Genomic DNA, 23,913 nt, shown 5'->3' with positions numbered 1-23,913 from the left:
GTCAGAGCAGGCCTGCACTGACCCTGTAGGCCCACCACCAACCCTGTCACGCACCTGGACGAGGGATCTCCCTGATGGCCACTTGTGCCCCGCAGAAGCTCACCTGGGCCCATGAGGGAGATGGTTGGCGGGTTCTGCTCTTGTAGAGCTCGGGCCTATGGCCTGCAGCTGGCTGACTGCTGGCCGGGGAGGAGGTGCATGGCTCCTCAGAAGTGAGTATGAAAGAAGGGAGAGGAGAGGGCACGAGGTGTAACTCCCCCTCTCCTTTCCCATTCTTGTTTACCAGGACGATGATGCTCCCTTCGCTCTGCTTCCTAATGATGTTGAGTTCAGTAGATCAGGGATTGCTCTTTGGGGTCAGGTCATCGGCTCCAAATATTTTTATTTACTAGAATATTCATTCTCAAATATGGAAGATATTTGAAGTATCATCTTTAGTCTGCCCTGACCAGAAATGTTTGAAGAATATGAAGAGGGGGGAAATGCCATCAACTCGATTCCAACTCACTGCAACTGCCCCCTTCTAGTTTCTAAGACTTTACCGCTTTACGGGAGCAGACAGCTTCATCTTTCCCCCGAGGAGTGACTGGTGAGTTTGAACCTTTGGACTAGCAGCCCAATGTGGAACCCAGTAGGCCACCAGGGAGAGCTTCCTGTTGGAGGGAGAGTTCCCTCCAGTCTACCGCCCATCTGTCTATGGGGCTTGTAGTGATGCAACAAGCTGCTGCCAACACTTCGGATCCGAGGAGGACAGTCTGGGGTGGGCAGGTGTCAGCAGTTTCCAGGTCCAAACAGACTAGGAAGACTTGGGGATCTGCTTCCAAACAGTGATGAGTGGAAACACCGTGGATCAGAGCAGGGCACACTGACACTGAACCCAGATGTGCCAACGATCGCCAAGACTGGACAAGACCAAACAGCGTTTTACTCCTGATGCAGCCGACTGAATGGCAGCTAACAGCCTCTCAAACTCCTGCTCTCTCCTCTCCTTGCACAAACCCATCAACCCCTGTAGACAGGGTAATGGCCACTGGTTTTCCTGAACACTGCTCAGAAGAGTGCTAGTGGTGAACATTGATGGCTTCAAGACTGACATCCGCTTTGGCCTTAGTTATACCCTTGAATGAGGGGAAGGTACCAGGAGGAGGGCAACATCTGCTGGCTCACAGAAGGGGTAGTGGCACTGGTAATCTAAATCCAGGCTCAAATCACAGTGGGCATGTCTAGACGGAGAAGTCGGAGCCTACAGGGTCTGGGGAGAGCTGGCCTTGGGAGCCTTCGACAAACTAGTCAGGAGCATGGTTAAGAGAGTAATCGATCCTGAGTTACCTGTTGTTTCCCTGGTTGGATGCCTGGAGTCAGTGCCAACTCATACTGCCCTGTGTAAGAACGAAACCTTGTCCATCTTCACACCATCCTCACAACCGTTATATTTGAGCTCATGGTTGGAGTCACTTTACCTTGACCACTTTGCTCCATTTATCATGTTAACCTCTGGTTGCTCCATTTATCATGTTAACCTCTGGGTCCAGCTTGAGAATTTGGGTTTTCTTCACCTTGAGTCGTCATCCCATCCTGAAAGCTGTAATCTCTGATCTTCATCAGCCAGTGCTTCAGGACCTCCTCGCTCTAGCAAGAAGCTTGGTTCATCTGTGTATCCCAGGTTGTTAATAAACCATCCTCCAATCCTGATACTGCATTCTTTATAGAATCCAGCTTCTCTTTGATTATCTGCCCCGTATACAGATGTATAAATACGGTGAGAGGATGCAACCCAGACGCACATGACCGCTCCCTGTCAATGTGTTGCGGCCGCTGTTCCTGAATGATCTTCAGCAAAGCTTTCTCTTGCATGTGATATTAATGATTTGGTTCAATGGTATCCGCATTCTGTGGGGGTCACCTTCCTATGGGATGGTCACATGTGCACATCTCTTCCTGTCGATTGGCCAAGAATCCCCCAGAATGCTTGACATCGAGTGATCCCAGGGCTTCGTCAGCTAGTTGAAACATTCCCATTGGCATTCGGTGAGTAGTAGCCCAGATCTTCCCAGACGAAGCAACTCTTGGGCAGCACTAACAGCTCCTTAATCACTTGTTTCCTTTATTCAGCCTGATGCTTTAGTGATTAAAGTGCTCAGTTGCTAATTAAAATTTTAAAGTCACCGGTTTGACCCCAGTAGCCACTCTGCAGGAGAAAGATGAGGCAGTCGGCTTTTGTAAAGACTCAGAGCCTGGGAAGCCCTATGAAGCAGCTGTGCTCTGCCCCACAGGGTTGGCATGAGTCAGAATAGACTCATGGGCAGTGGGTTGGATTTTGATGAGCCCCATTAGTAGTCCCCAGCTGGTACAAACGGTCCCAAGGAAGAAAAGCTCAGTGAAATTTAGTCAATTAATGATGGTCCTTGTAGCCAGAATTCCTTGTGTGCTACAATTCTGGACGCTTTGCACCTACGTCCCATTTTAGAGGGTATTATTCCCTGCTATACTACTGGACTGGAGGTGGGGGTGAGGGCCGCTCAGGTTAAGCCCTGACCTTAGAAGAGAGTGTGAATCAAGCCACCTTTGCCTCCTTGAGGGCATCTGTTGACTCCAGACACTGTCCTCTGTTTGCCTTGGATGGGATATTTGTGATATCACACGTCCCCTCCCCTGGAAAGCCACACGTGACTGTGCTTTGGTAGGAATAAGGAGACCTGCAGTACCTTTAGGACGTTTTTTTTACTTCTAGCTTTGGACCCTGGCTTTGGCCCTCCTCTCCATGACCTTCAGATTATGTGGAGGTCAAGGAGGCAAAACCCTTTCCTGGAGGACTAGGGAGATGGCTGGTGTCTCCATCTCCGTTCCCCGGAAGAGAAGCCCCAAAGGTAGCCACTCGTTTCACGACAGTCCGGTGGACCAGGTGCTAAGGACAAGAACATGCCAGGAAGCTACGTGAAGAAGGAAAGATAGAGCTTGGGGCGGGGCAGCAGGGCTCATACAGCATGGGTCAGGCCCTTGCCGCTCCACCACGACCCACCTGTGTTGTCCTGAACCACAGGCCAACTGATTAGCCAGCACAAGCCCCTGGGAGCACTCTCGTCGGTGTCCTTCCACGCACATGTGGATTTTTCCTCTGATTCTCCCCTACCTTCCACGACACTTGAAGGCTTCCCCCAGCGGGGATAGAGTGGGCCTTTCACCTGAGAGACCACTCTTCTCTGAGACCCTGAGTTTCCCCGGGGCCCCAGAGGTGTCAGCATCCTAACTTGCCCAGCTGCCTCGCTCTGCCTGCACCCAGCCTTGACATCCCCGAGATTCAGAGCAGTCACCCGCAGGGCTTCCTCAGCAGCCTTGTACAGGGAGACTTTGTCCTGGGTGTCCCTGTCGTTATCGCTGGGCTTGCTTGAAGCGACCGGGGTTCACTCTGGTGCGGCATGCACCTCTTTATCACAGGAGTGTGTGTGCTCAGGGTTTTGTACTTGATTAGAGGCTCCCAATGCAACTCTTGTCTCCATGGTAATGGCTGAACGGGCAGGAGACTGAAACGGCTGGGGGTTTCCTGGCTTTCCGGTGGCCAGACTCCCCCATACCTGAGGGCCACAGAGGAGCAGGGTCAAGAGGCCAGCTTGTAACTGCCGGCGGAGTTCATTGGCAGGCTTGGACTCTGCTGATCTCGCGACAGACTCCTCAGGGCCCAGTGGTGAGTGCGCGTCAGACGCTGGCTTCTCCTGTCATAAGCAGTCTGGTTGCATTTGGAGGACACTGCCAGGGAAGGGTGGTTGACTCAACCCTGTAAGCTCTGGCCAGTCACTTGCGTGCGCTGGAGCAGAAAAGGCCCTCTCCAGAGCTCTAAGTCTGTACTACTCAGTCGACAAAACATCCCCGGATTCTACCAACCCATCATGTGCTCCCCTTCCCAGGCCAGGGTAGAGTGGTGACAGGTGGGGCTGGCCCAGGCCGGATTAAACATTAATGCAACTGCCATCGCTGCCCAGGGGACCGGGTGCCCTCAGAGCGAAGATACGGAGCTGCCTGGTGGCTTCACGCTGAAGAGCTGGTGGCCTGCAGCCATGGCCCAATTTGCCCAGGTCCTGGCTGAGATTGGGGACCTGGGTCGTTTCCAGATACAACTGATAGTACTCCTGAGTATCCCTAACTTCCTTTCAGCCTTCTACATGTTCGGGCAGGTGTTTATGGTCCTAGACGAGGCGCACCACTGCTCAGTGGACTGGGTCAAGAACCCCCCTTTCAACCTCAGCGCCCCGCTGCCTCTGAACCTGAGTGTGCCTCTCGATGCCAGTGGCAACCCCAAGAGCTGCCTCATGTTCCGGCCGCCCCCTGCCAACGCCAGCCTGGGGGACATCCTCAGCCACCGCTTCAATGAGACGCAGCCCTGTGCGAGCGGCTGGGACTATCCTGAAGGCAGGCCCCCATCCCTCTTGAACGAGGTAAGCCTGCCATTCAGCCTGCTCTCTGTCTGTCTTGGTTCTGTCCATCCTGTGCACCTGCAGCTACGGCTGCTCTTCCTCCCCCCGGGAGGTTGGTTGCTGTTTCCATTGGTCTTTGGCCAATCGGCCAGCTCGCATCTCTGTCCGTTGTCCTCCTGTCTGGTCTCTCTAGACAGCTGTACCTATCCTTTGGTCTGTCCCTTTCACTGTATGTCCCTTTGCCCATCTACCCAGTCACCTTCTCCACTTCTGTTTTCCCTTCTGTTTTTCTGCCCCATCCCTTTCTTTTGTGCCCACCATTCCTGTCTACCTGCTCTGAGACCTGTGTTCAGTCACCCGCACGTGTCTGCCTGGTTGCCGAGTTCTCTGACGAGGTCACTGTCCCTTGTCGACCGGCTGTCTTTCTGCCCGCCTGCCTGCTTGCCTGGGTTCTCCCACCTGGTAGCGTCTTGGCTCCAGAGCCTGTCTGCCTGGTACCTGTGTACAACTCCCAAGGAAACCCCCTATTCCCTTTTGCCCACTTCATTCTCTTGGGAGAGACCCAGGCAGCAAGCAGAAAAAGTCCCAGGCCCAGCCACCTCAGAGAAAGAGGGGCCTTCTGAAATCATTAGCCCCACTCTGTGGCTTCCCCAAAGGTGGGACTGAGGCACGGAGGGGCCCCAGCAGCAGAAGGAGTTGGTAGTAGGCCCCTCTTCCAGGAGCTCAGGCCTCCTGCTGCCCAGTTCCCTACCCCAGAGGGAGGGAGGTGAGACCATCCAGAAAGCCGGCCGGGGCGGGGGGCAGGGGGGAACAGAGCATCTCAGGGAGGCCCGAATCTTCTGACCTTTATGGAAGCAAAGGCTGAGGCTGTGAGGCGAGGGGGACCTGGAGTCCAGAGATTAAACATTCACTTTGAGCATGTTGCCTGCCCCTTGAGCTCTGGCAGTCCCGGCCTATGTCCTGCCAGCTCCTCCTGACTGTCCTGTCCACTCCACCACAAGAGCTGGGTGGCCCGTGGGTAGTCTTGGGCTCTAGCCCAGCTTTGTTCTATCTGGCCCTCATTGACCTTTCCATCAGCCCCAGCATCATCCTCCATCATAGGGTCTAGTCTTCACTGGCCCCCAGATGCTCTGCATATGCCCTCAGCTACACATCCCTGCCCCTCTGGCCAAATGCCATCCTGAGGTCCTAGGAGACCTTCCCAATGGCTCCGGGTCCACCTTAGCCCTTGGTCAGAGCCCTGTGCCAGGCTGCTTATAAACTCCAAGCCTGAGCAGTCCTTGTGTGCAGGGAAGGTGACTCCAGGGGCCAGCAGCAACCTGGGTCCCCTGTAGAGGGGAAAGGACTGGATGGGCTCTGATGTCCAGAATGTGCCTCCCTCTGGAGAGGGAGGACGCAGACAACTTCATAAAGAAGGTGGCCTAAGAGTTGATCAGCAAGATACCCCAAAATCTTGATACAGAAGGGATGGTCTTTGCAGAGAACAATGTCCACAAGAAAGGTTGATGTCCATCAAGAAACAGAACGTCAGTCTGGAGGGCAGGAGTCTATTCAGTATGCCTGGGGCAGCAAGGTGGGCAGGATCGGGGGTGCTTGATGAGATGCTGTCACCCTCTATGGCCCTCTCTCCTCAGTCACCAACCCACACTGCTGGCACAAGGGTGGTGCCAGTGACCTCTGTCTGCCCCCATCCCTCCCACGGACTGTAGCCTTCCCAGGAAAACACTCTTGGCACTTTGTGCCCTGTACCGCATGATAGCTCCAAGCTTTGTTCTAGAGTGCAGCTCAGTCAGTGGGAGACTTTCTTTTGGAGGCCAAGGAGAGCCACTGAAGGTTCCAGAATAGGGACCAGATGTGCTGGGATCTGGCGGAAGGAGGGAGGACAGGGTTTGAGGAGCCTAGGTCCTGAGGATCCCTGTGGCCACCCCAGACAGAGACATCGACTATAGGTGCTGGAACAGCAAAGGTGGATGGCCACTCACACCCTCTCCATCTCCATACCCCTGGGGTACAGCATCCCTACATGAGCCCGGACAAGCTTTGACGCCTCTCTAAGCTTCCGACTCTGCTGCTGTTCCCGGGATTGATGACCTTGCATGAATTCAGGCAGAGGATTCTGTGAGCGTAAGGGATTGTCAGCTGCTGCGATGGGGGTGGGGGGGGGGTGTGCTCCTGGCCAGCCATGCCTTAACACCACTGGGATGTCCTGTGTGTGTTAGGCTGGATTGACTGGAGAAACAAAGCCAGGGACATAGGTCTAAGAGAGAACTTTCTATCAAAGAGCAATTGTATAGTAAGAAAACATTCCAGCCCAGTCCAGATCAAGTCCATAAGTCCGATATTAGCCCATACATCCAGTACTAGTCCAGAAATCCTTCTACAGACTCACGCAGTCACACAGGAAGATTGCAGGTCAGTGGATGCAAAGTCTTGTGGATCCAATGGCAGTGGAGGCACCTCAGCGCTGGTGCGGGTCTCCGCGTGGCTCCTCCTGCACTCCAAGTGTGGCTCCTCAACAGGAAGGTGAAGCAGTGAGAGGGCCTCTCACGTCTCCACGGGACTTGTCCATGGGAAGACGAAGGCAGAGAGAGGACGTTCCCAGAATCTTCAGAAGAAGGCCACATGATTGACACACTAGATTCCACCCCTGGCACTTACTTATCCAGCTGACATGAAATTGGGGAACTACCAACCTGTGTCACCCGCTGTGAGCTCCATGAGCACAGGGGCCAGCACACCCTCATCTGAACAGTCACATGCAAAGAGCTCCCAGGTGACGGTCCCTGTGCTGAGGGGGCCACCCACCGCAGTGCAGGGGATTCCAACCAGAGTGGTCCAGTAGGGCAGCAGGGAACCAACTGCCTGATGGGGTTTCCTAGGCTGTACCCTTGATGGAAACAGACTGCCACCGTTTTCTCCCACGGAGGGCTTAGTGGGTTGAAACAGCCGGTGTTTCCAGTGCTTAACTCCTGCGCCACCAGGACTCCTGGGCTAACCCTCTCGTGATGCCCTTAAGCTCATCAGGAGAGACTGTATATTCTATGTTACCCCCTCAGGAAGCTGAGCCATAGATCGGCTCACAGACCAAGTGTCTCACAGCCCCTCGGTCCTGCCTCTGTGAGAGGAGAGAGCCTTTATCAGTATTGTTTCATCTGATTAGCACCTCACTCTCAAGGCAATCAGTGGCTTCTGGACAAAACCCAGCTGGACAGATGCAGATGGCACACGTTCAAGCCCTCTGTCCTGGCCTGGCCTGCTTTGTTCATTACCCAAGTGCGGTTTTACAGTTAATCATTTGACACTTATGGAAGTTCTTACCAATTAACAGTGTTCCTTGAGAACAGAAGTAGCAACTCGCTGGCGGCTCCTGGATTGCTTCGTGTCTTGCTGAAGATTATTTAACAGATGGTGCCTGGCTCAGTGGCCAAGGGCATGTGTTCTTTCACCCAGCCAGCTAGTCAGCAAATATTCTCTTAGCCTTCAGTTCATTTCACACACACACACACACACACACACACACACACACACACACACCACCCCCACCACCCCTGGCGGCACAGTGATTCTGTTTTGGGCTGCTAACCTCAAGGTCAGCAGTTGGAGACCACAGGCCACTCCTAAGGAGAAAGATGGGGCTTTCTACTCCTGTAAAATATCCATAGTCTCGGAAATTCACAGGGGCAGCTCTACCCTGCCCTGTAGGGTCGCTGTGAGTCAGCGTTGAGTCCATGACAAGGAGTTCGGTGTGGTTGGTTTGAGGGTAAGAGGATGTCCCAACGCCTCTGCGTGTGCTCTGCCGTCATTGCTCAGCCCAGGGGGTCTCCACCTTCTGCATGCCGTCACCCTTTCATGCAGCTCCTCATGTGTGGGGACCCCCAACCATACAATTATTTTTGTTGCTACTTCATCACTGTCATTTTGCTACTGTGATGAATCGTCATGTAAATATCTGAGGCAGGATGGATTTTCATGGTGACAAATTGAGCATCATGAAAGCATAGTGATTCATCACAAAAACACTGTAATTATACATTTTGAAATATTTATTTCTAATGGCAAATCAATGAACTTTTGTCTTGAAGCATGGCGTAGCATGGGGAGCAGTCTTACCACCGGGTACTCGTCTATGGGCATATCTGCATATGGACGGACCCTCCTGGAGATGGATAGAGAAGTGGTGTCTCGGTTCCTAAGACCATGGGAAATAAGTTTTCCAATGGTCTTAGGCAACCCCTGTGAAAGAGTCGTTCGACCCCCCCCAAAGGGGTCGAGACCCACAGGTTGAGAACTGCTGGCTTAGCCTCTCCAGCCTGTTTCCTCCACTATGAACCGGAGATTTGCTAAGCCAAGGACTGTGGTGAGAATGCTATGGAATAATACACAGAAGGCACTTCACACAGTTCTGGCTCCGGGCAAGCATGCGGCAGGTGTAGCTCCCTGCTGGGCCGCTCTGCTCCTGAGCTCTGGGGAGAGCTCACCTATGCTACTCCTCCTGAAACACTGTTGGCTGGAGTGGTTGCATGGTACCCAGGACGTAATGTAATGCATGAGTGTGCAGAGTAACCTGCATACACCTGTGGCCCCCTGGGTCTCCCAGCCTGTCTCTCCGTTAGGTTTTGTCTGTGGGTTTCTCTCTGTGTCCTCACTTCCTTCCTGCAGGGGTGTGTGAGGGCTCCTTACTATCCACACTGCGTGTGGATGAGGGACGTTTGTGGGGGGAGGGCAATCATTGGGCAGTCTTGGTCCATCCCAACTGCTGCATCCTTGAATGTGTCCAGATTCTGTACATGGTGTCTTTTGAAAAACAAAGACAGCTGAAAACTCCCTGCCTTGGGTCGATGCTGACTCATAGCGCGCTCTCCCCCCCCCCCCGCCCCCCGTGGGTTTCCTGGACTGTGACTCTTTATGGAGTAGGAAGCTCAGTCTTCCTCCAGAGGTCCTGCCGGTGGTTTCTAACTGGGGACCATGAGGATGGCAACCCAATGCCTAACCACTTCCCCCAGGGCTTTCTATACATGGTGTCTTTGGGGCAAGCAAAACAGCTTACAGTTCTTTTGTTTTACTTCATTCAACTGAGCAACGAGTCCTGATATCCCTAACTTAGAGCTGTTTGAAAGACACCTACCACTGAGTCAAAAGAAAAATGCTCTAATTTCATTATTTTCTTTTTAATCATTTTATTGGGGGCTTCTACAACTCTTACCACGATCCATACATCCATCCACTGTGTCAAGCACATTTGTACATTCGTTACCCTCATCATTCTCAAAATATTTGCTCTCCACTTAAGCCCTGGGTATCAGCTCCTCATTTTTACCTCTCTCTCCCCACTCCCACATGGACCCTTGATAATTTATAAAGTATTATTTTGTCAAGTAGTCTTTTTTTAAGCTGCTATCACAAATCACCACCACTAGGTGGCGTGAAGCAAGACTGACTCACAGCCAGAAGCTCAAAGCCCTGGTGTCAGCCAGGCCCGACTCTGAGAGTCTGGGGAGAATTTGCCCCCACACTGATCTGTCCTCATGCTTCCAGTGTTGCTAAGAACCCTGGGCTTTCCTGAGCTTGTGGTCACATGACTCCCTCCCCGCCTGTGTGGGTGTGCGGTGTTCTCCCTGCCTGTCTGTCCCTGGCCCCTCCTGATCACCTGAGCTGTGTTGGCCTAAGGGTCCATCCTTAATCCATTGCATCAAAAAGCTGCTATGCAGGCAGATAAGGTCACGTTCATCGAGTCAAGGCCAACTCCCAGCATCCTCTAGGGCAGCACTTCTCTGTCCCTGGGGGCTTCTGCAACTGTAACTCGGCTGACGTAGGAAGCCCTGTCTTCTCCCAGAGAGCGGCTGCTGATTTTGAAAGGTGGGGTCCCACATTGATTGTTCACATGGCACTTGCTTCTGATTACATCCATTGCCAAGAACAGCGTCTGCCACACAGGGACGGGGTCATGTTAGCAAGATCTGCGAGCTAGCCTGAGCTAGGATGTTGCCTGATCCTGGACAATGGCAACGGTCGCTGTGTTACCCTTTCCATTTTAAAATATCCTGCTGTGCCCCGCAAGTTCACGGGGGTGCCTCGGCACACAGTTTGGGAACTGCAGATCCTGAGTGAGGTGCATGGAAGGTAGAGAGCGAGAAAACATGGCCCTGGCCCTGCCCTTGACTTCCATCTCCCCGTGCTTGCCTCAGTTTGACCTGGTGTGCGATCGGAAGTACCTGAAAGAGACCTCGCAATCCATCTACATGGCGGGGCTCCTCCTGGGCTCCCTCATCTTTGGGCCTGTCTGTGACTGGTAAGACCCCTGACTTCGCCTGCTCTTAGGCAATGTGCCCAGGGCCTAGTTTGCCCCTGTGCCCCTCACGCAAGGCTCCAGAACACAAGCTGTGTTTCCTTGGCCCTCGGATGAGGTCCCGGGGAAGACTGTGTCCTCCTCCAGGCAGAGATTCTGGGGCAGGACTGGGTCTTCCTGGCCTCTTCCCCCTCGGATCAATTCCCAGGAGGCACTGTGCCCCGGCAGACGTGCCTCCTTGCTCCCCCAGGGTGGGCCGCAAGATGACCATCTTGGTACAGCTGCTGCTCTTTGCCCTCATTGGCCTGGGCACGGCCTTTGTGCCCAGTTTTGAGCTCTACACAGCCCTGCGCTTCGCCGTGGCCACCGCTGTCTCCGGCTACACCTTCAGCAATGTCTCCCTGCGTGAGTGTGTCCCATGCCCTTGAGACGTGAGCCACGTTTGTCCGCTGTGGCGGGTTCCCCAAAGCCCAGGGCTTCCTGTTGGACCTTCTAGGGCTGCCAGGGAGCTTCCAGCTCTGACAGGGTAGGGTCTGGGGAGAGGCAGGGGTGAGTGTGCAGTCTCTTGAGATCCAGGTCCCAGCCTCTCTCTTCCCACAGTGACCGAGTGGGTGGGACCTTCCAGGAGGACCCAGGCTGTGGTGTTGGCCCAGTGCACCTTCTCCCTCGGGCAGATGGCACTAGCAGGACTAGCCTATGGCGTCCGCCACTGGCGGCTCTTCCAGATCGCGGGCACCGCTCCTACCTTCCTGCTCTTCTTCTACATCTGGTGAGGAGGCATGTTCCAGGGCCAGGCTGCCACCAGGCCCCTGGGCTGTGGTGGGGTTGGAGAGTGTATCCACCTTCACCCCGCAGGACATAGACGGGGCCCCAAGTCTCGGGACATGGAGTCCACAAAGGCTGCGGTATGGAGTGCCCTGGACCAGTGTGCCCTGGACCAGTCCCCAAGGCTCTTTGGAGAAAGAGGTTGGTTCCAGGGGACTCCAGGGGAACCCCATGGTCACAGCCACTCCTGGCCAACAGGGCTCTCCCGGAGTCTGCCCGGTGGCTCCTGATCCGGGGGAGGACAGAGGAAGCAAAACAACTTATCCAGAAGGCAGCTGCGGTCAATAAAAGGAAACTGTCCCCAGAGCTCCTGAATCAGGTACCAGCAGCAGCCCTGGGCCAGCTCTGTCCCCCAACCTGACCTGCACAGAGCTCTCGACCGGGTCCCTCATGCTCCATCTCCCTCCAGTTGGTTCCTGAGAAAACGGGCCCTTCGGGGAATGCCCTGGATCTCTTCCGACACCCCAAGCTCAGGAGGATGACTCTGGTCCTTTTCTGTGTCTGGTAAGTGCAGTAGGGCCCATCCTATCCCCCTCCCTGAGGACCAAACCCAGGGCTGCCCTGGCCTGCTATGTCACTGAACTGGCGGGGTGGTGGCTCTCTGGCTGAGATAGCCTGTCGGAATGAGTTTCTCCCCTGTGGGGCTTCTGTCTCCTGCCCAAGGCAGGGCTCCTCCATCTTGGTAAGATGGCCCATCCTCCAGCAGTGACAGGGACTCTCGGGTGATTTGCAGGTTTGTGGACTCCCTGGTGTACTTTGGCTTGAGCTTCCAAGTCGGGGACTTTGGCCTTGACATCTACCTGACACAGCTCATCTTCGGAGCCGTTGAGGTACCTGCTCGCTATTCCACCATGTTTATGATGGAGAAGTTGGGTCGCAAGTGGAGCCAGCTGGGGACCCTGGTTCTAGGCGGCCTCATGTGCATCATCATCATCTTCATCCCAGCAGGTACCAGAGCCTAGATCCTATGGATGTTGTTTCCCTGTCAGGGGTGGGTGTGACGGCTTCCCCAGGTTTGGGAGCAGAGGGGTGAGGGGTTTGGGTGGACAGGGCAGCGCTGATAAGTTTCCCCTCGCCCCCAGATCTGCCTGTGGTGGTCACTGTGCTGGCCGTGGTGGGGAAGTTTGCCACGGCTGCAGGATTCACCATCTCCTATGTCTACTCTGCTGAGCTCTTCCCCACCATTATCCGGTAAGGGCTGCCGGGGCAAGCTCCGCTCCTCCGCTCCCGAACCCCTGCACGAGGTCAGCCTTTCTCCTGCCCTCCCCATCACCAGTCCACAAATAGCTCATGTGGTGTGGTGGCAGCACCCGTGGATGGGGCCAAGGTCATTAGAAATCTAGTATGAGCTCTCACATCGTCCCTAGGCTGGAGGAGGACAGAGAAGTGGGTCATGTCCTACCAGGTCAGGGCTGGAATGTGGAGTGTGAGTGGCTTCAGAGAAGAAACACATGGGATGTGGGGGGGAGAGGGCAGGGGGCAGAGGAGAGGTGTCGCTTTTGTATGCCTGTCTCCCATACATCTGTCCGGTCTCAAGGAAGAGACCTGAAGGTGGAACGGACAGGGCTTACAGGGGGATGTGTAAGCTCAGTGCGTGTGGCAAGGCGGAGGTGGAGGAATTGGAGAACCTGCAGACCATTGGGGTCCCCCTCGAGGCGGGGCTGCCCTAATGCTGAGCTGGGGCCTGCAGTCCAGGCCAGGGCTGCTCAGTCCACGTGGGCTTCCCCGCAGGCAGACGGGCATGGGCCTGGTGGCCATCTTCTCCAGGATCGGAGGCATCATCACACCCCTAGTGATCCTGCTGGAGGAGTACTACGCGGCCCTCCCCATGTTCATCTACGGCAGTCTCCCTATCATCGTGGGCTTCCTCTGCATCCTGCTGCCAGAGACACGGGGCCAGACCCTGAAGGACACCATCGAGGACCTGGAGCAGGACTCTGGCCCACGGTAAGATGCATCCTCATTTTCTGAAGGCTGGGCGGTCCTTCCCCCAGGGCCTCCCTGTTAGCCTGTCGTTCCTTAGAGACCACCAGTGGGGCCTGCTGGAGCCATTGTCATCTGACTTTGGGGTCAGATTCCTCCTTACTTGGGGAAGGGGTAATGCAGGGCATGACCAGGGGATCAATTCCCGGTCCAGCCAATGACAACATTCTACTCCCTCCAGGTCCCTGAAGCCAGCACCTTCAGAAAAGGGAACGGTAGCCACAGAGAGAGCGTCCAGTCCAGAGGTGGCCTATGGGAGCAGCAAGAGAGCGTCCAGCCCAGAGGTGGTCTATGGGAGCAGCACATACTTCTAAAGGTGGCTTCTAAACACCAGTCCTACAGTAGCAGGAGACCTGCCTCAACATTCCCCCCTGGGCATGGCTGTGACCTCTGAAGACCCAAGGGCAAGGCCAAGCTTGATTGTGGAGACCAGAAGCCACAGACCCCAAGGATGAGCCCAATTCCAGAATCAGTTAAGAACAGACCCCGCCTTCTTCACCATTTTCATCTCCCAAACCCCTGACAGGCATCCCATCCCCAATGCTCCATTTGGGGCTTGGGTCTGGGTCTCATCTCGGGCTTCACCTATGCTCTGGGAGTCTTGTGGGGGATACAGCTCTCTTGGTCTTTTTGATCGGGACCCTTCCCACCCCATGCCTGGAACAGAAAGCCTTTCCCAGTCTGCAGACACAGGAGGAGGACTGTGAAGTGGTGGGCTCCAGCCAAGCAGGCGGACAAAAGGCCTATGAGGACAGGAGGCCAGTACTTTCTCGTGCCTGCACCTGCCCTTGGGCTAAGAAACAGCCCCATCGGACATTGGATGCCACTGAGAGCAGACTCTATGTCCCCTCCACACCCAGGCTTCAGACTTGTAGTCCACTCAAAGACCCTTCAACCCCTTGGTCCACACTCGCCTCATGCCTCTCTGTGACTCAGGGACCGGCAGTGAGGAAGGAGGGGGCATTTGTTTTCTTCCTTGGCCATTCCTCCCCTCAAACTCTGCTACTTCTGACTTCCACACCAGGGTCCACACCAGGAAAGGGGGAAGGACAGAGGTCTTCCTACATGCTACTGTTTTCAGCTCTCTCCCTCTCGGTTTATACTACTAGCCCAGTGTGGCAGTTACATCATCTCCTGTCAACTTGTGAAGGGGTGGAATCTAGCCTGCCAATAAGGCCTTGCCCACATGGCTTTACTCTCTCTGCTTGTCTCCCTGCTGACAAGCCCCATGGAGCTGCACTGATGCAGCCAGAGCCCTGGAGCTGGAGGAGCCACGTGGAGACCCACGCCAGCGCTGAGATGCTTCCACCGCCACTGGATCCACAAGACTTTCCACCCACTGGCCTGTGATTTTCCTGTATTCAGCATCATTGCATGGCTGTATGAATCTAAAGAGGAACTTAGGGACCAGTATCAACATATGGGGTAATATTGGACTTATGGACTTGATCTGGACTGAGTTGGGATGCTAATGTACAATTGGTCTTTGATATAAAGTTTTCTCTTATACACATGAGTGTCTCTGGATTTGTTTCTCTAGTCAATTGGACTAATATACTGATCACTAGTTCATCCTCTAGAACAGGATTCCAAAATCTGGCTCTTCTAGAGGAACATACTGGTGGGTTTTCAGAAATCCTCTGCATTGTTGAACCCTTGGGCCCTTTCTTCAGCTTCTGCTCCCCAAATTTCACCCCACATAGTCTCTGGGATGAGGTCCCATCAAGCTACCAAAAGCCTACGAGAACCACGTGCATCTTGGCCCTACACAAGGTGCGGAAGTGCTGACTAGCCACTGGCACCTTTCTTTGCTCAGCCCTTAAAGGTCTTTCTAGCCAATCTTGCTTCAGGGAGGGGGATGTGTGTGTGTGTGTGTGTGTGTAAGAGAGAGTTTTATATCTAAGTGTTATTTTATATTAAGAAAATACCCCGGCCTAGTCCAGATCAAGTCCTGTGTTAGCCCTAAGTCCGATACTAGTCCATAAATTCCTCTCAGACTCACACAGCACACGCAATGATGCCGAAGGCAGGAAGATCACAGGCCGGTGGGTGGAAAGTCGTGTGGATCCAGTGGCAGTAGACACATCTCCACATGACTCCTCCAGCTCCTGAGTGTGTCTCCTAAACAGGAAAGTGAAACAGAGAGAGGGAGGCAGTCTCTCCTTTTCACAGTTCCTCCACCCCCTTAGCTTCTTTTGGAAGCTCCCTCTTCTTACGTAGCCTAGGAGTAGTCGTGGGTGAATGAGCCAGGTTATCTGCCTTCTCTCTCCCTTCAACTTATCCTGCCAGCATTGCGAGAGGCCAGTCACTGCCTCCATGGTCATCAGCCTCATGAGGGTCTTCAACTTCCCAATCTCCCTACCAGCTTTTTCTAGTCAGTTTCCCAACACCTGTCAGAGACTAGTTCTAATCTCATCCAATTCCTACCTCCTAGCACCCCACTGTCAGAAAAGGGAGAAGCCGTTATTTGGCAATTCTCCAAACTCTCCACCGCCAAAGCGTCCACCCCTCACTCTTCTGCTGTGGTGGGAGTGCAGCCCCTGAGGGATGGAGCCTTAAATCCTGCCTCCATTCTGCTCACCCCTCCCCATGTCCCCCAACATCTGGAGCTCCTGAAGGCCGAGCCTATTTCTCTTTCTTCTTCCAACCCTCCTAGCTGAGGCAAATAAGAGGTCGAGGTAAGGAGACCCTGAATGGATTTTGCTCTCACCCCCAATCTGGACAAGGCTTTTCAATGCCTGGTTTCTGGACTGATGAGAGACCCAGCTCCTTCTATGGGGTCTCCTACTCCTGTGGGTCTCCAGTGGAGGAATCAGATGGAATGGTCGCAATCCAGTTCAGGCAGAGGGTCCCGAGTCTGAGGCAGGGCAGGGCCTATATGCTACAGGACCAGGCAGGGCCCACCCTCTCAGGTACTCCGAGTATGCCCAGGGCTGGCCTACAACCCCTCGGGGTAGAGGTGGTAGCCCCAACTTCATCTTGGCTGCCGAACCGCGGCCTCCACGTTTCTGATGAGATGTGACAGGTATGTGGGAGACAGGCCCATGAGCGCCCTCACTTCTAAGCATGCAGCCCAAGGGTATCTAAGGACCCTGACATTTATTCTCCTTCTCGGTCTCTCGTCAAGGAAAACAGACAACACCTCATGATTTTTTAATTTTTCTACTAAGAACACCTTTGGAGCTGGTGTGATATTCATTCTGTGAATTCGTGTCTACAAGAAATCATGTTGCTGGAAATTAGACTGTGAGCCTTCATCTCACTGAGCTGGTGGAAATTCAACCCCACCCTTGATTGAAGTTCTCCTGTACCCAGAGATTGGGTCAGAGCCCTGGGGTCTTGTGTCAACAGGGACAAGATTGCCTCCCAACCCTGGTCATCCATCCGCCTCCCTGATGGTGGGTATGCCCATGGTGCCAGCCAGCTTGGGCCCACCAGTTCCAGAAGTGCTGTTGCAGAAGAGGCAGCAGGCAGTGTGGAGGCCTAGGGCTGGCCACTCGGTTGACCAGGTCCCTGGGGGGAGGCCTGGTGACAGCTGGAGGAATACAGTGCTGTGGCCACAGAGAGGTGGAAACTAAAGTTGTGCAAAACACATATACATCCATTGCCAGCAAGTCGATTCCAACGCACAGTGACCCTGTAGGACAGAGCAGAACCTCTCTGTCGGAAACTCACAGATACTCCCCTTAAAGGGAGCGCATGGTTGATTATATCTCCCTATAGAAGCAGACATGATCCTTTTGCTCCCCCCTCCCCCCGTGATGCACAACCCCCTTAAACCTTCCCCCAATGCAGGTATTAAGTTTCCTCACCTGTGAGCTCAGAGACCTTAATGTAGACACCACTCACCTTGTGATGCATGTAACTACTGAATATACATGTCTCAGGCTACCTTATAAATATCCCATGATAGTGAAGTTTCTCTGTCTCTCACTCTTCTCCCAGCTCCACATGGTCCATCAAGAGGGGCTGAGGTGAGCATGGCACTCTAAAATGTGTCTGACTCCTTTATTGTATTCCGTCTCCTATCTTTCCTACCCTCAATGACGTTTCTATCATCTCTATATACTACCGCCGTACAATTTTGCCTCCTGGCCTTTCGGTTGTCGGGGGGCTGTCTTCCTCTGACCATGCTCCTTTGGGGTTTCCAGTTTCTGTCCATCTTACCGAGCAGACCGCCTCATCTTTTTCCTGGGAAGCAGCTGGAGCTGCCGCCTACCGCGGAGCACTTCAGTCGCTGTGCCACCAGGCTCCTTAGAGCAGGCACTTGCGCTTCCCCGCGAACAATCATTTCAGGGCCCACCCAGTTCTCTCCTTCAAAAGACTGACCATATGAGCTCCCCAAGTCATCAGAAGCTGGCATCAGGGACTTGGAGGGGGTACAGACCAGATGCAAACAGCTGTGACCTGCGCTGGTTGTCAGGAAAGTGTGGCAGAGGGACAGGGCAGAGAATGTGAGCAGAGACACGTCATTGCCCGTGAAAACTTTAGACACAACTACGAACAGGTCCGTCTGGAAAACAATGGAGAAGATTTCCTTCAGGGCAAGCACGAGAATTGCCTTAACAACGAGCGAACTCACAGGGCCGGCTGGCGTGAGGATGGTCTCAGCCTTACCTCATTTTGTCCCTGCTGTCACCATGTGTGCCCAGAATGGAATGTTGCCCCTCACAATTCCCACCCCACCCTGAGAACCTCCCCGTTGCATTGTGACACGACTCCCTGGCTACCAAAGAAACCCAAGGATTCTGCTTCCAAGAGCCAGCGGGAGCATGGATTGTGGTCAGGTGGGCCCTGGCTTGGCCTCAGTGTGGGCCTATCTCCAGGGAGGAAGGTCTGGGAGGGTGTGGAGGGTGGCCATGACGATGACCCGTGGCTATTGCGGGGCTGCGTTCTCAGCACAGATGAGCACAGGAGCCTGCCTGGACTCATTCAGCTGCGGGCAGTGTATGGAAGCAGCAGGCCACCCTCACAGGAAGCGTGAGTTCTCAGGTGTGGCACCTGGCCATTTACTGCCCTCTGGCGGAACCCGCTCCTGGACAGTGCACAGTCTCCCTTTTTCAGGCCCCCGTTTCTTCATTTGTACATGGAGAACCGATTGCCTTGGGCAGTGAACTGGCCAGGGACCTTTGGGATCATTTCAGGGGAATAAGTGTTCTAGAGCTTCACGGATCACCAGGCCCTGCAGGTACTTAGGTGATGCTGGGGCGAGGCTTAAGACACCCTGCCGGGCCAGGCTATGCAAGTTGGCTCCAAACCTGGAGGCCAAATCTCTGAGGAAAGCACCCCTCCCTCCCATCATGTGAAGTTGCTCTTGTCCACTCTAGCCCCCTGTAGCCCTTGGGATAACCTCCTCTTTTGAGAGACAGCTTTGGCCTTGCCACTGGGCCTTAGTTGAAGACTGAATACCTAACCATGAGCCACCAAGTTGCATTATAGTAATGTTTTTGGTTTTTTTGGGGGGGGTGTTGCTGTTGTTTTAAATCGCGTTTATTGAGATATGGTGTATGTAATTTTTGGTAAATTTTGACCCTTTCTGAATGTAGAGTTCAGTGAGTTTTGAAAATTGGATGTTGTACTAGTCTGGGTTTATTAGAGAAATCCAGAGACACTCATATCTGTATAAGAAAGAGCTTTATATAAAAGAGTAATTGTATATTAAGAAAAATCCCAGTCCAGAACAAGTCCATAAGTTTGATATTAGTCCATATGTTCAATACCAGTCTGTAAATTCCTCTTCAGACTCACACAACACATGCAATGATGCCAAATCCCGGAAGATCACAGGCCAGTGGGTGGAAAGACTTGTGGACTTAGTAGTGGTGGAAGCATCTCAACACTGGTGTGGTTCTCCATGGGGCTCCTCCAGCTCCAGAGCACCGGTTCCATCAGCGTAACTCCATGTGGCTTGTTAACAAGAAAGTCTTACAGGAAGAGTTTGTGTGTCCCGCCTCCAGTGAGTTATTTATCTCCTTTGAGTCTCCAAATAAGGTCATCAAGCTGCAATCTGATTGACAGGCTAGACTCCACCCCTTCACTCTTAATGGTCTCAAGTTGACCCCAGATTATGTAACTACCACAGATGTAGTCATGTATCCATCACCACATTGATTATAGAGCCAAGAGTTCCTGTGTGCCTCCTGGTACTCTGATCTCCCCCCAACGTGTACCTCTAACCGCCACTGAACTTACTTCAGCCCTTAGTGCTACTTCTCCCAGAATGCTCTATGGATGGAATCATTCAGTATCCTGCCTTTTGTGTCTGATTTTTCAACTAGCATCTTGTTTTTAAGACTCCTTCATGTTGTTCATTGTTTCGGTAGTTCTTTGTTGCTGCGCAGTATATTATTATAGGGATTCCTTACCCGTTCACCAGGTGACGGATATGTGGACTATTGGCCCGTCTTCAGTATCAGGAATAAAGCTGCTCTGACGTGTCTATGCAAGTCCTTGTATGGACATTAGTTTCTGTTTCTCAAGCGAATGTAATTAATATCGCTAATGGGTCCTATGGTTGATGCAATAAGTAACGGCCACATATTATTTTGCCACAGCGTTGTGTAACTTTGCTATCCTACCAGGAATGTATGAGGACTGCTCCACATCTTCACCAGCAATCGGTGATGGTGAGTTTAGAATTTCCGAGCTAGCTTTTGAGTCACTGGGCCTGGCGGCTCAGGACCACAGTCTCCAGGCTCCGAAATGGACTACCATAGTTCACACAGGAAATGTCCGGCTTCGGTGAGTCCAAAAGTGCATGCGCAGCCATCTAAGGTGCAGGAACTGGCCTCTCCCTGTCTGGAGGAAAGAAGAGGGATGAAAATGGAAGACACATAGAACAATTATCCCGATGGGCTAATGGCCCACACGGATATCAGTCTGTAGAACCTGAAACTGGAAGGAGCAGATGATGCCCACTTCCTCCTGCAGGGTAGAGTGGGAGGAAATGTGGGGCAGAACACAGAAGAATGAAAGAGACCGGGCTTCACGATTGGACAGAGACATGGAATCACCAAGACGATGGCCCTGGGTCACCATTTGGGTCTAGAACTGAACTCACCGGCAAGGCGCAATTTCCAGGCAAACAGCAGCGGAACACTAACTCGAGTGAGGTATGCACACCTTAAAACTACCAACTCTTTGAGGTGAGAAGAGCTGCGTTTACCCAGGACAAAACAGAGAGTAAAGAAAGAAGCCATGGAATCAAAAAGTATGGAGGAGAAGCTCCTCGGAGGGGTTGCAGCGGATGGGATGAAAGGAATTGAATATGCATTGTTACATGTAAAACTGGTGTGCTGCTCCATAAGCCTTCACAATCAAAAGGTTTTTTAAAAAAAAAATTTTGTAGCTATTCTCTTGGTGTTTAGTGATGATTCATTGTGGTCTTAATTTGCATATCCCTAATGACTAATAACGCTAGACCTGCGATGCTCTTATTTGCAATTCATATGTCTTCTTTAGGGAAGTGCCTATTCAAATCTATTCCGCACCTGACAATTGGACTGCTTGTCTTGTAGGATTTGGGAGGCAACATATCCCCCATTTGGGTGTGCTACTCCAGCCTGTGTATCACGTGACTCAACAAGTGCAGAGTTTTGAGTGGGGCCCCAAAGAAGAGAAGGCTCTGCCGCAGGTTCCGGCTGCTGTGCCAGCACTCGTCACCTGAGCCACACGATCCAGCAGATCCGAAGGCGCTTCAAGTGGTAGTGGCCGAGAGGCAGTTTGGAGTCTTTGCCAGACCCCTATTGGCGAATCACAGCACAAACCTTTAGGATTTTAGATGAAAGCCCTGCCATTCTCTGCCGCTAACTATTCTCCTTTTGGCTAGATACTGAGCCCAAGTAGAGTTAGTATGCCGTACCACGAGCCAGCAGGCCAGCTCGCCATCTGAGCTGCCTACCATGAACTGGGTGATGGCAGACTACAGAGGAATCATAGAGTTGGCCACGCACAGCAGGGCGCCATCTTTCAACTCACACCGGCCCTGAACAAGAAAGTTGCTCAAAGAAGTGACCCAAATGCCAACCACGGTTTCCTCTCCTGTCACGTTACCTTCCCTCTCCCAGCCTGCACCAATGGCATCAGGAGGAGTTCTTTGTGAATTGTTAGCTGAGGAAGAGGTTGACAGATGGTTCTGCGAGATATGCAGCCACCACTCAAAAGTGGACACAGCAGCACGTCTCTGAAGGACAGCAGTGGAGGGAAATCCTCTCCTGGGCAGAACTTCGAGCCATGCATCTGTTGGTTCATTTTGCTTGGAAGGAGACGTGGTCAGATGGGCAGCTATCTACTGATTCGTAGGCTGTGGACCAACTAGATGGAGAGGAATTGGAAGGATCATGTTTGGAAGATTGGTGACAAGGAGGTGTGATGAAGAAGTGTATGGGTAGACCTCTATGGATAAACAACAGAAGTGAATTTATTTATGTCTCATATGAATGCTCGCCAAAGGGTTACCTCAGCAGAGGCAGATTTTTAACAATCATGGAAATAGGAAGATATGTTCCATGGATACCAGCCCTCTTTTCCAGCCACTCCCGTCCTTGCCCATGGGCTCATGAAAACAGAGGCCATGGTGGCCATGGTGAAGGTCAATAACATGGACTGCCACTCAGCAAGGCTGATGTAGCTACAGTGACTGCTGAGTGCCCACCTACCAGGAAGAGACCAACACTGAGTCCACGATACGGGACGATTCCTTGGGGAATTCAGCCAGCAACCTGGTGGCAGGTTGATGATATCAGACCCCTTCCACCACCATCCGTGCCATATCCCAACCCTTTACTGCAGCCAGTGTGCCAACCATCTCAATCAGGATCTTCTTATTTTTCTCAACTTTATCAAACAGGACGTCCTTCTCCAGGAACTGGCCCCTCCTGATCATACGTCTACAGGACGTGAAATGAACTGTCACCATCATTACGTCTAAGGAGCCTTCTGGTTCCTCAAACACAAATTTGCTCATGCTTTTTAGAAGTTCATGGTATATCCAAGATTCTTGGCCAACATCATAATTCATAAATCAGTTCTTCTGACACCTCCTTTATACCCATCTGCCTTATGCATCTGGAGTGATTAGTGGCACCTGGCTTGGATCAAGTGCACCTTAACCCTCAGGATCACAACTTAGCTATTTAACACCTTTAAAAAGAAAACTTTTGCGTAGATGTGCCCCATGCAATGCTTGACTTCCAATTTCATGAACATTGACTGTGAATACAAATTAAATGACATCCTTAACAACTTCAATCTTTTCTCGATCAGGATGTCGCTTATTGGTCAGTTGTGAGAATTTTTGCTTGCTTTGTTGTTGTTTTAGGGTTTTAAAATTTTGTTGTTGTGCCCTACATTACTCAAAACAACAAAGGCGTGAAAGTAACTATAAATTTACATTATTGAACTAAAAATATACTTTGTGATAACAACATACAGGGAAGAACATTCAAGATTTATCTTCCACCAAACACTGGAACATAATTTAACATGTTCTTTGCCACACTATATATAAAGCATTGCCCTTCTTCTATCATCAAATGATGTGTTTGCTCATCATTCTTTTTAAAGCTTCGCCAGAAGCACATTTAATGTCCACATTTCTCACAACATGTTTTTATGGTGCCATATGTATTATCTAAGACCACAGAGACTTTCTCTCTAGCTTTCTGAGCTCTTATTGGAATTTTCTGTGATGTCCATAATTCTATCATAAGTGTTCAAGGCAATCTCAACTTTTACTTCCAGCCTCTACCCATTACCCAATTCCCAAACCACTTCCGCATCTTAGGTATCTGTCAGAGCAGCGTCCCTCCCCTTACCAAACTAGTGACATAGGCGATTGCCCGTTAGGCTACCAACCAAACACTCAGCAGTTCAAAGCCACCAGCTGTTCTGTGGCTTAAGATCAAGTTTTCTACTCCCTTAGATATTGACAGTCTTGGAAACCCACAGGGGCAGTTCTACTCTATCCTAGAAGGTTACTGTGAGTCGCAATTGATTCAACAGAAAAGTGAATAAGTCTAAGTTATTTAGTGTTGCTATCACATCAGTTTCACAAGTGGGTGGCTTAACAAGAAATTTTATTTATTCACAGTTTAGGAGGCTAGAGATTTGAAGTAAAAATTGGTAAAGAGACAATGTCTCCCCGGGGAGCCTTTAGATGTGACCTGTGCCCTCCCTGCGCAGGCCATCCACGGCTTCCGGGAGACACAGAAGTCGCACAGGTCGAAGGCCAGCTAGGCCATCCTGCAGCGCGTGCAGAGGCTGCCTTCGGCCCCAACCAGGTCCTGCTCCCCCTGGTGCATGTGCTGGACCTGGAGCCAAAGGCTGCATCAAGCCACGTATGGACAGTGTCAAGTTCTGTGGTGCCACCATCTCCGTGAAATCAACAAACTGGATAAAACTCTTAGGAGA

At 52.3% G+C, this 23,913-nt stretch overlaps 1 protein-coding gene across 1 annotated transcript; it reads left to right on the top strand.

Moving 5' to 3' along the window:
- Nucleotides 1-3,436: 3,436 nt before the first annotated feature.
- SLC22A13 (solute carrier family 22 member 13) lies at nt 3,437-15,252 on the top strand. The gene is made up of 10 exons (XM_075556040.1): nt 3,437-4,430; nt 10,595-10,698; nt 10,946-11,100; nt 11,296-11,464; nt 11,719-11,839; nt 11,930-12,024; nt 12,254-12,468; nt 12,603-12,711; nt 13,252-13,467; nt 13,685-15,252. The coding sequence occupies exons 1-10, from the start codon at nt 4,053-4,055 to the stop codon at nt 13,815-13,817; spliced, it is 1,695 nt and encodes a 564-aa protein (XP_075412155.1). The 5' UTR covers nt 3,437-4,052; the 3' UTR covers nt 13,818-15,252.
- Nucleotides 15,253-23,913: the final 8,661 nt, after the last annotated feature.

The sequence above is a fragment of the Tenrec ecaudatus genome, chromosome 8, assembly GCF_050624435.1.
Source record: "Tenrec ecaudatus isolate mTenEca1 chromosome 8, mTenEca1.hap1, whole genome shotgun sequence".
NCBI lineage: Eukaryota > Metazoa > Chordata > Mammalia > Afrosoricida > Tenrecidae > Tenrec > Tenrec ecaudatus.
The sequence above is the reverse complement of the archived record's forward strand: the minus strand, read 5'-3'. Positions and strand labels throughout refer to the sequence as shown.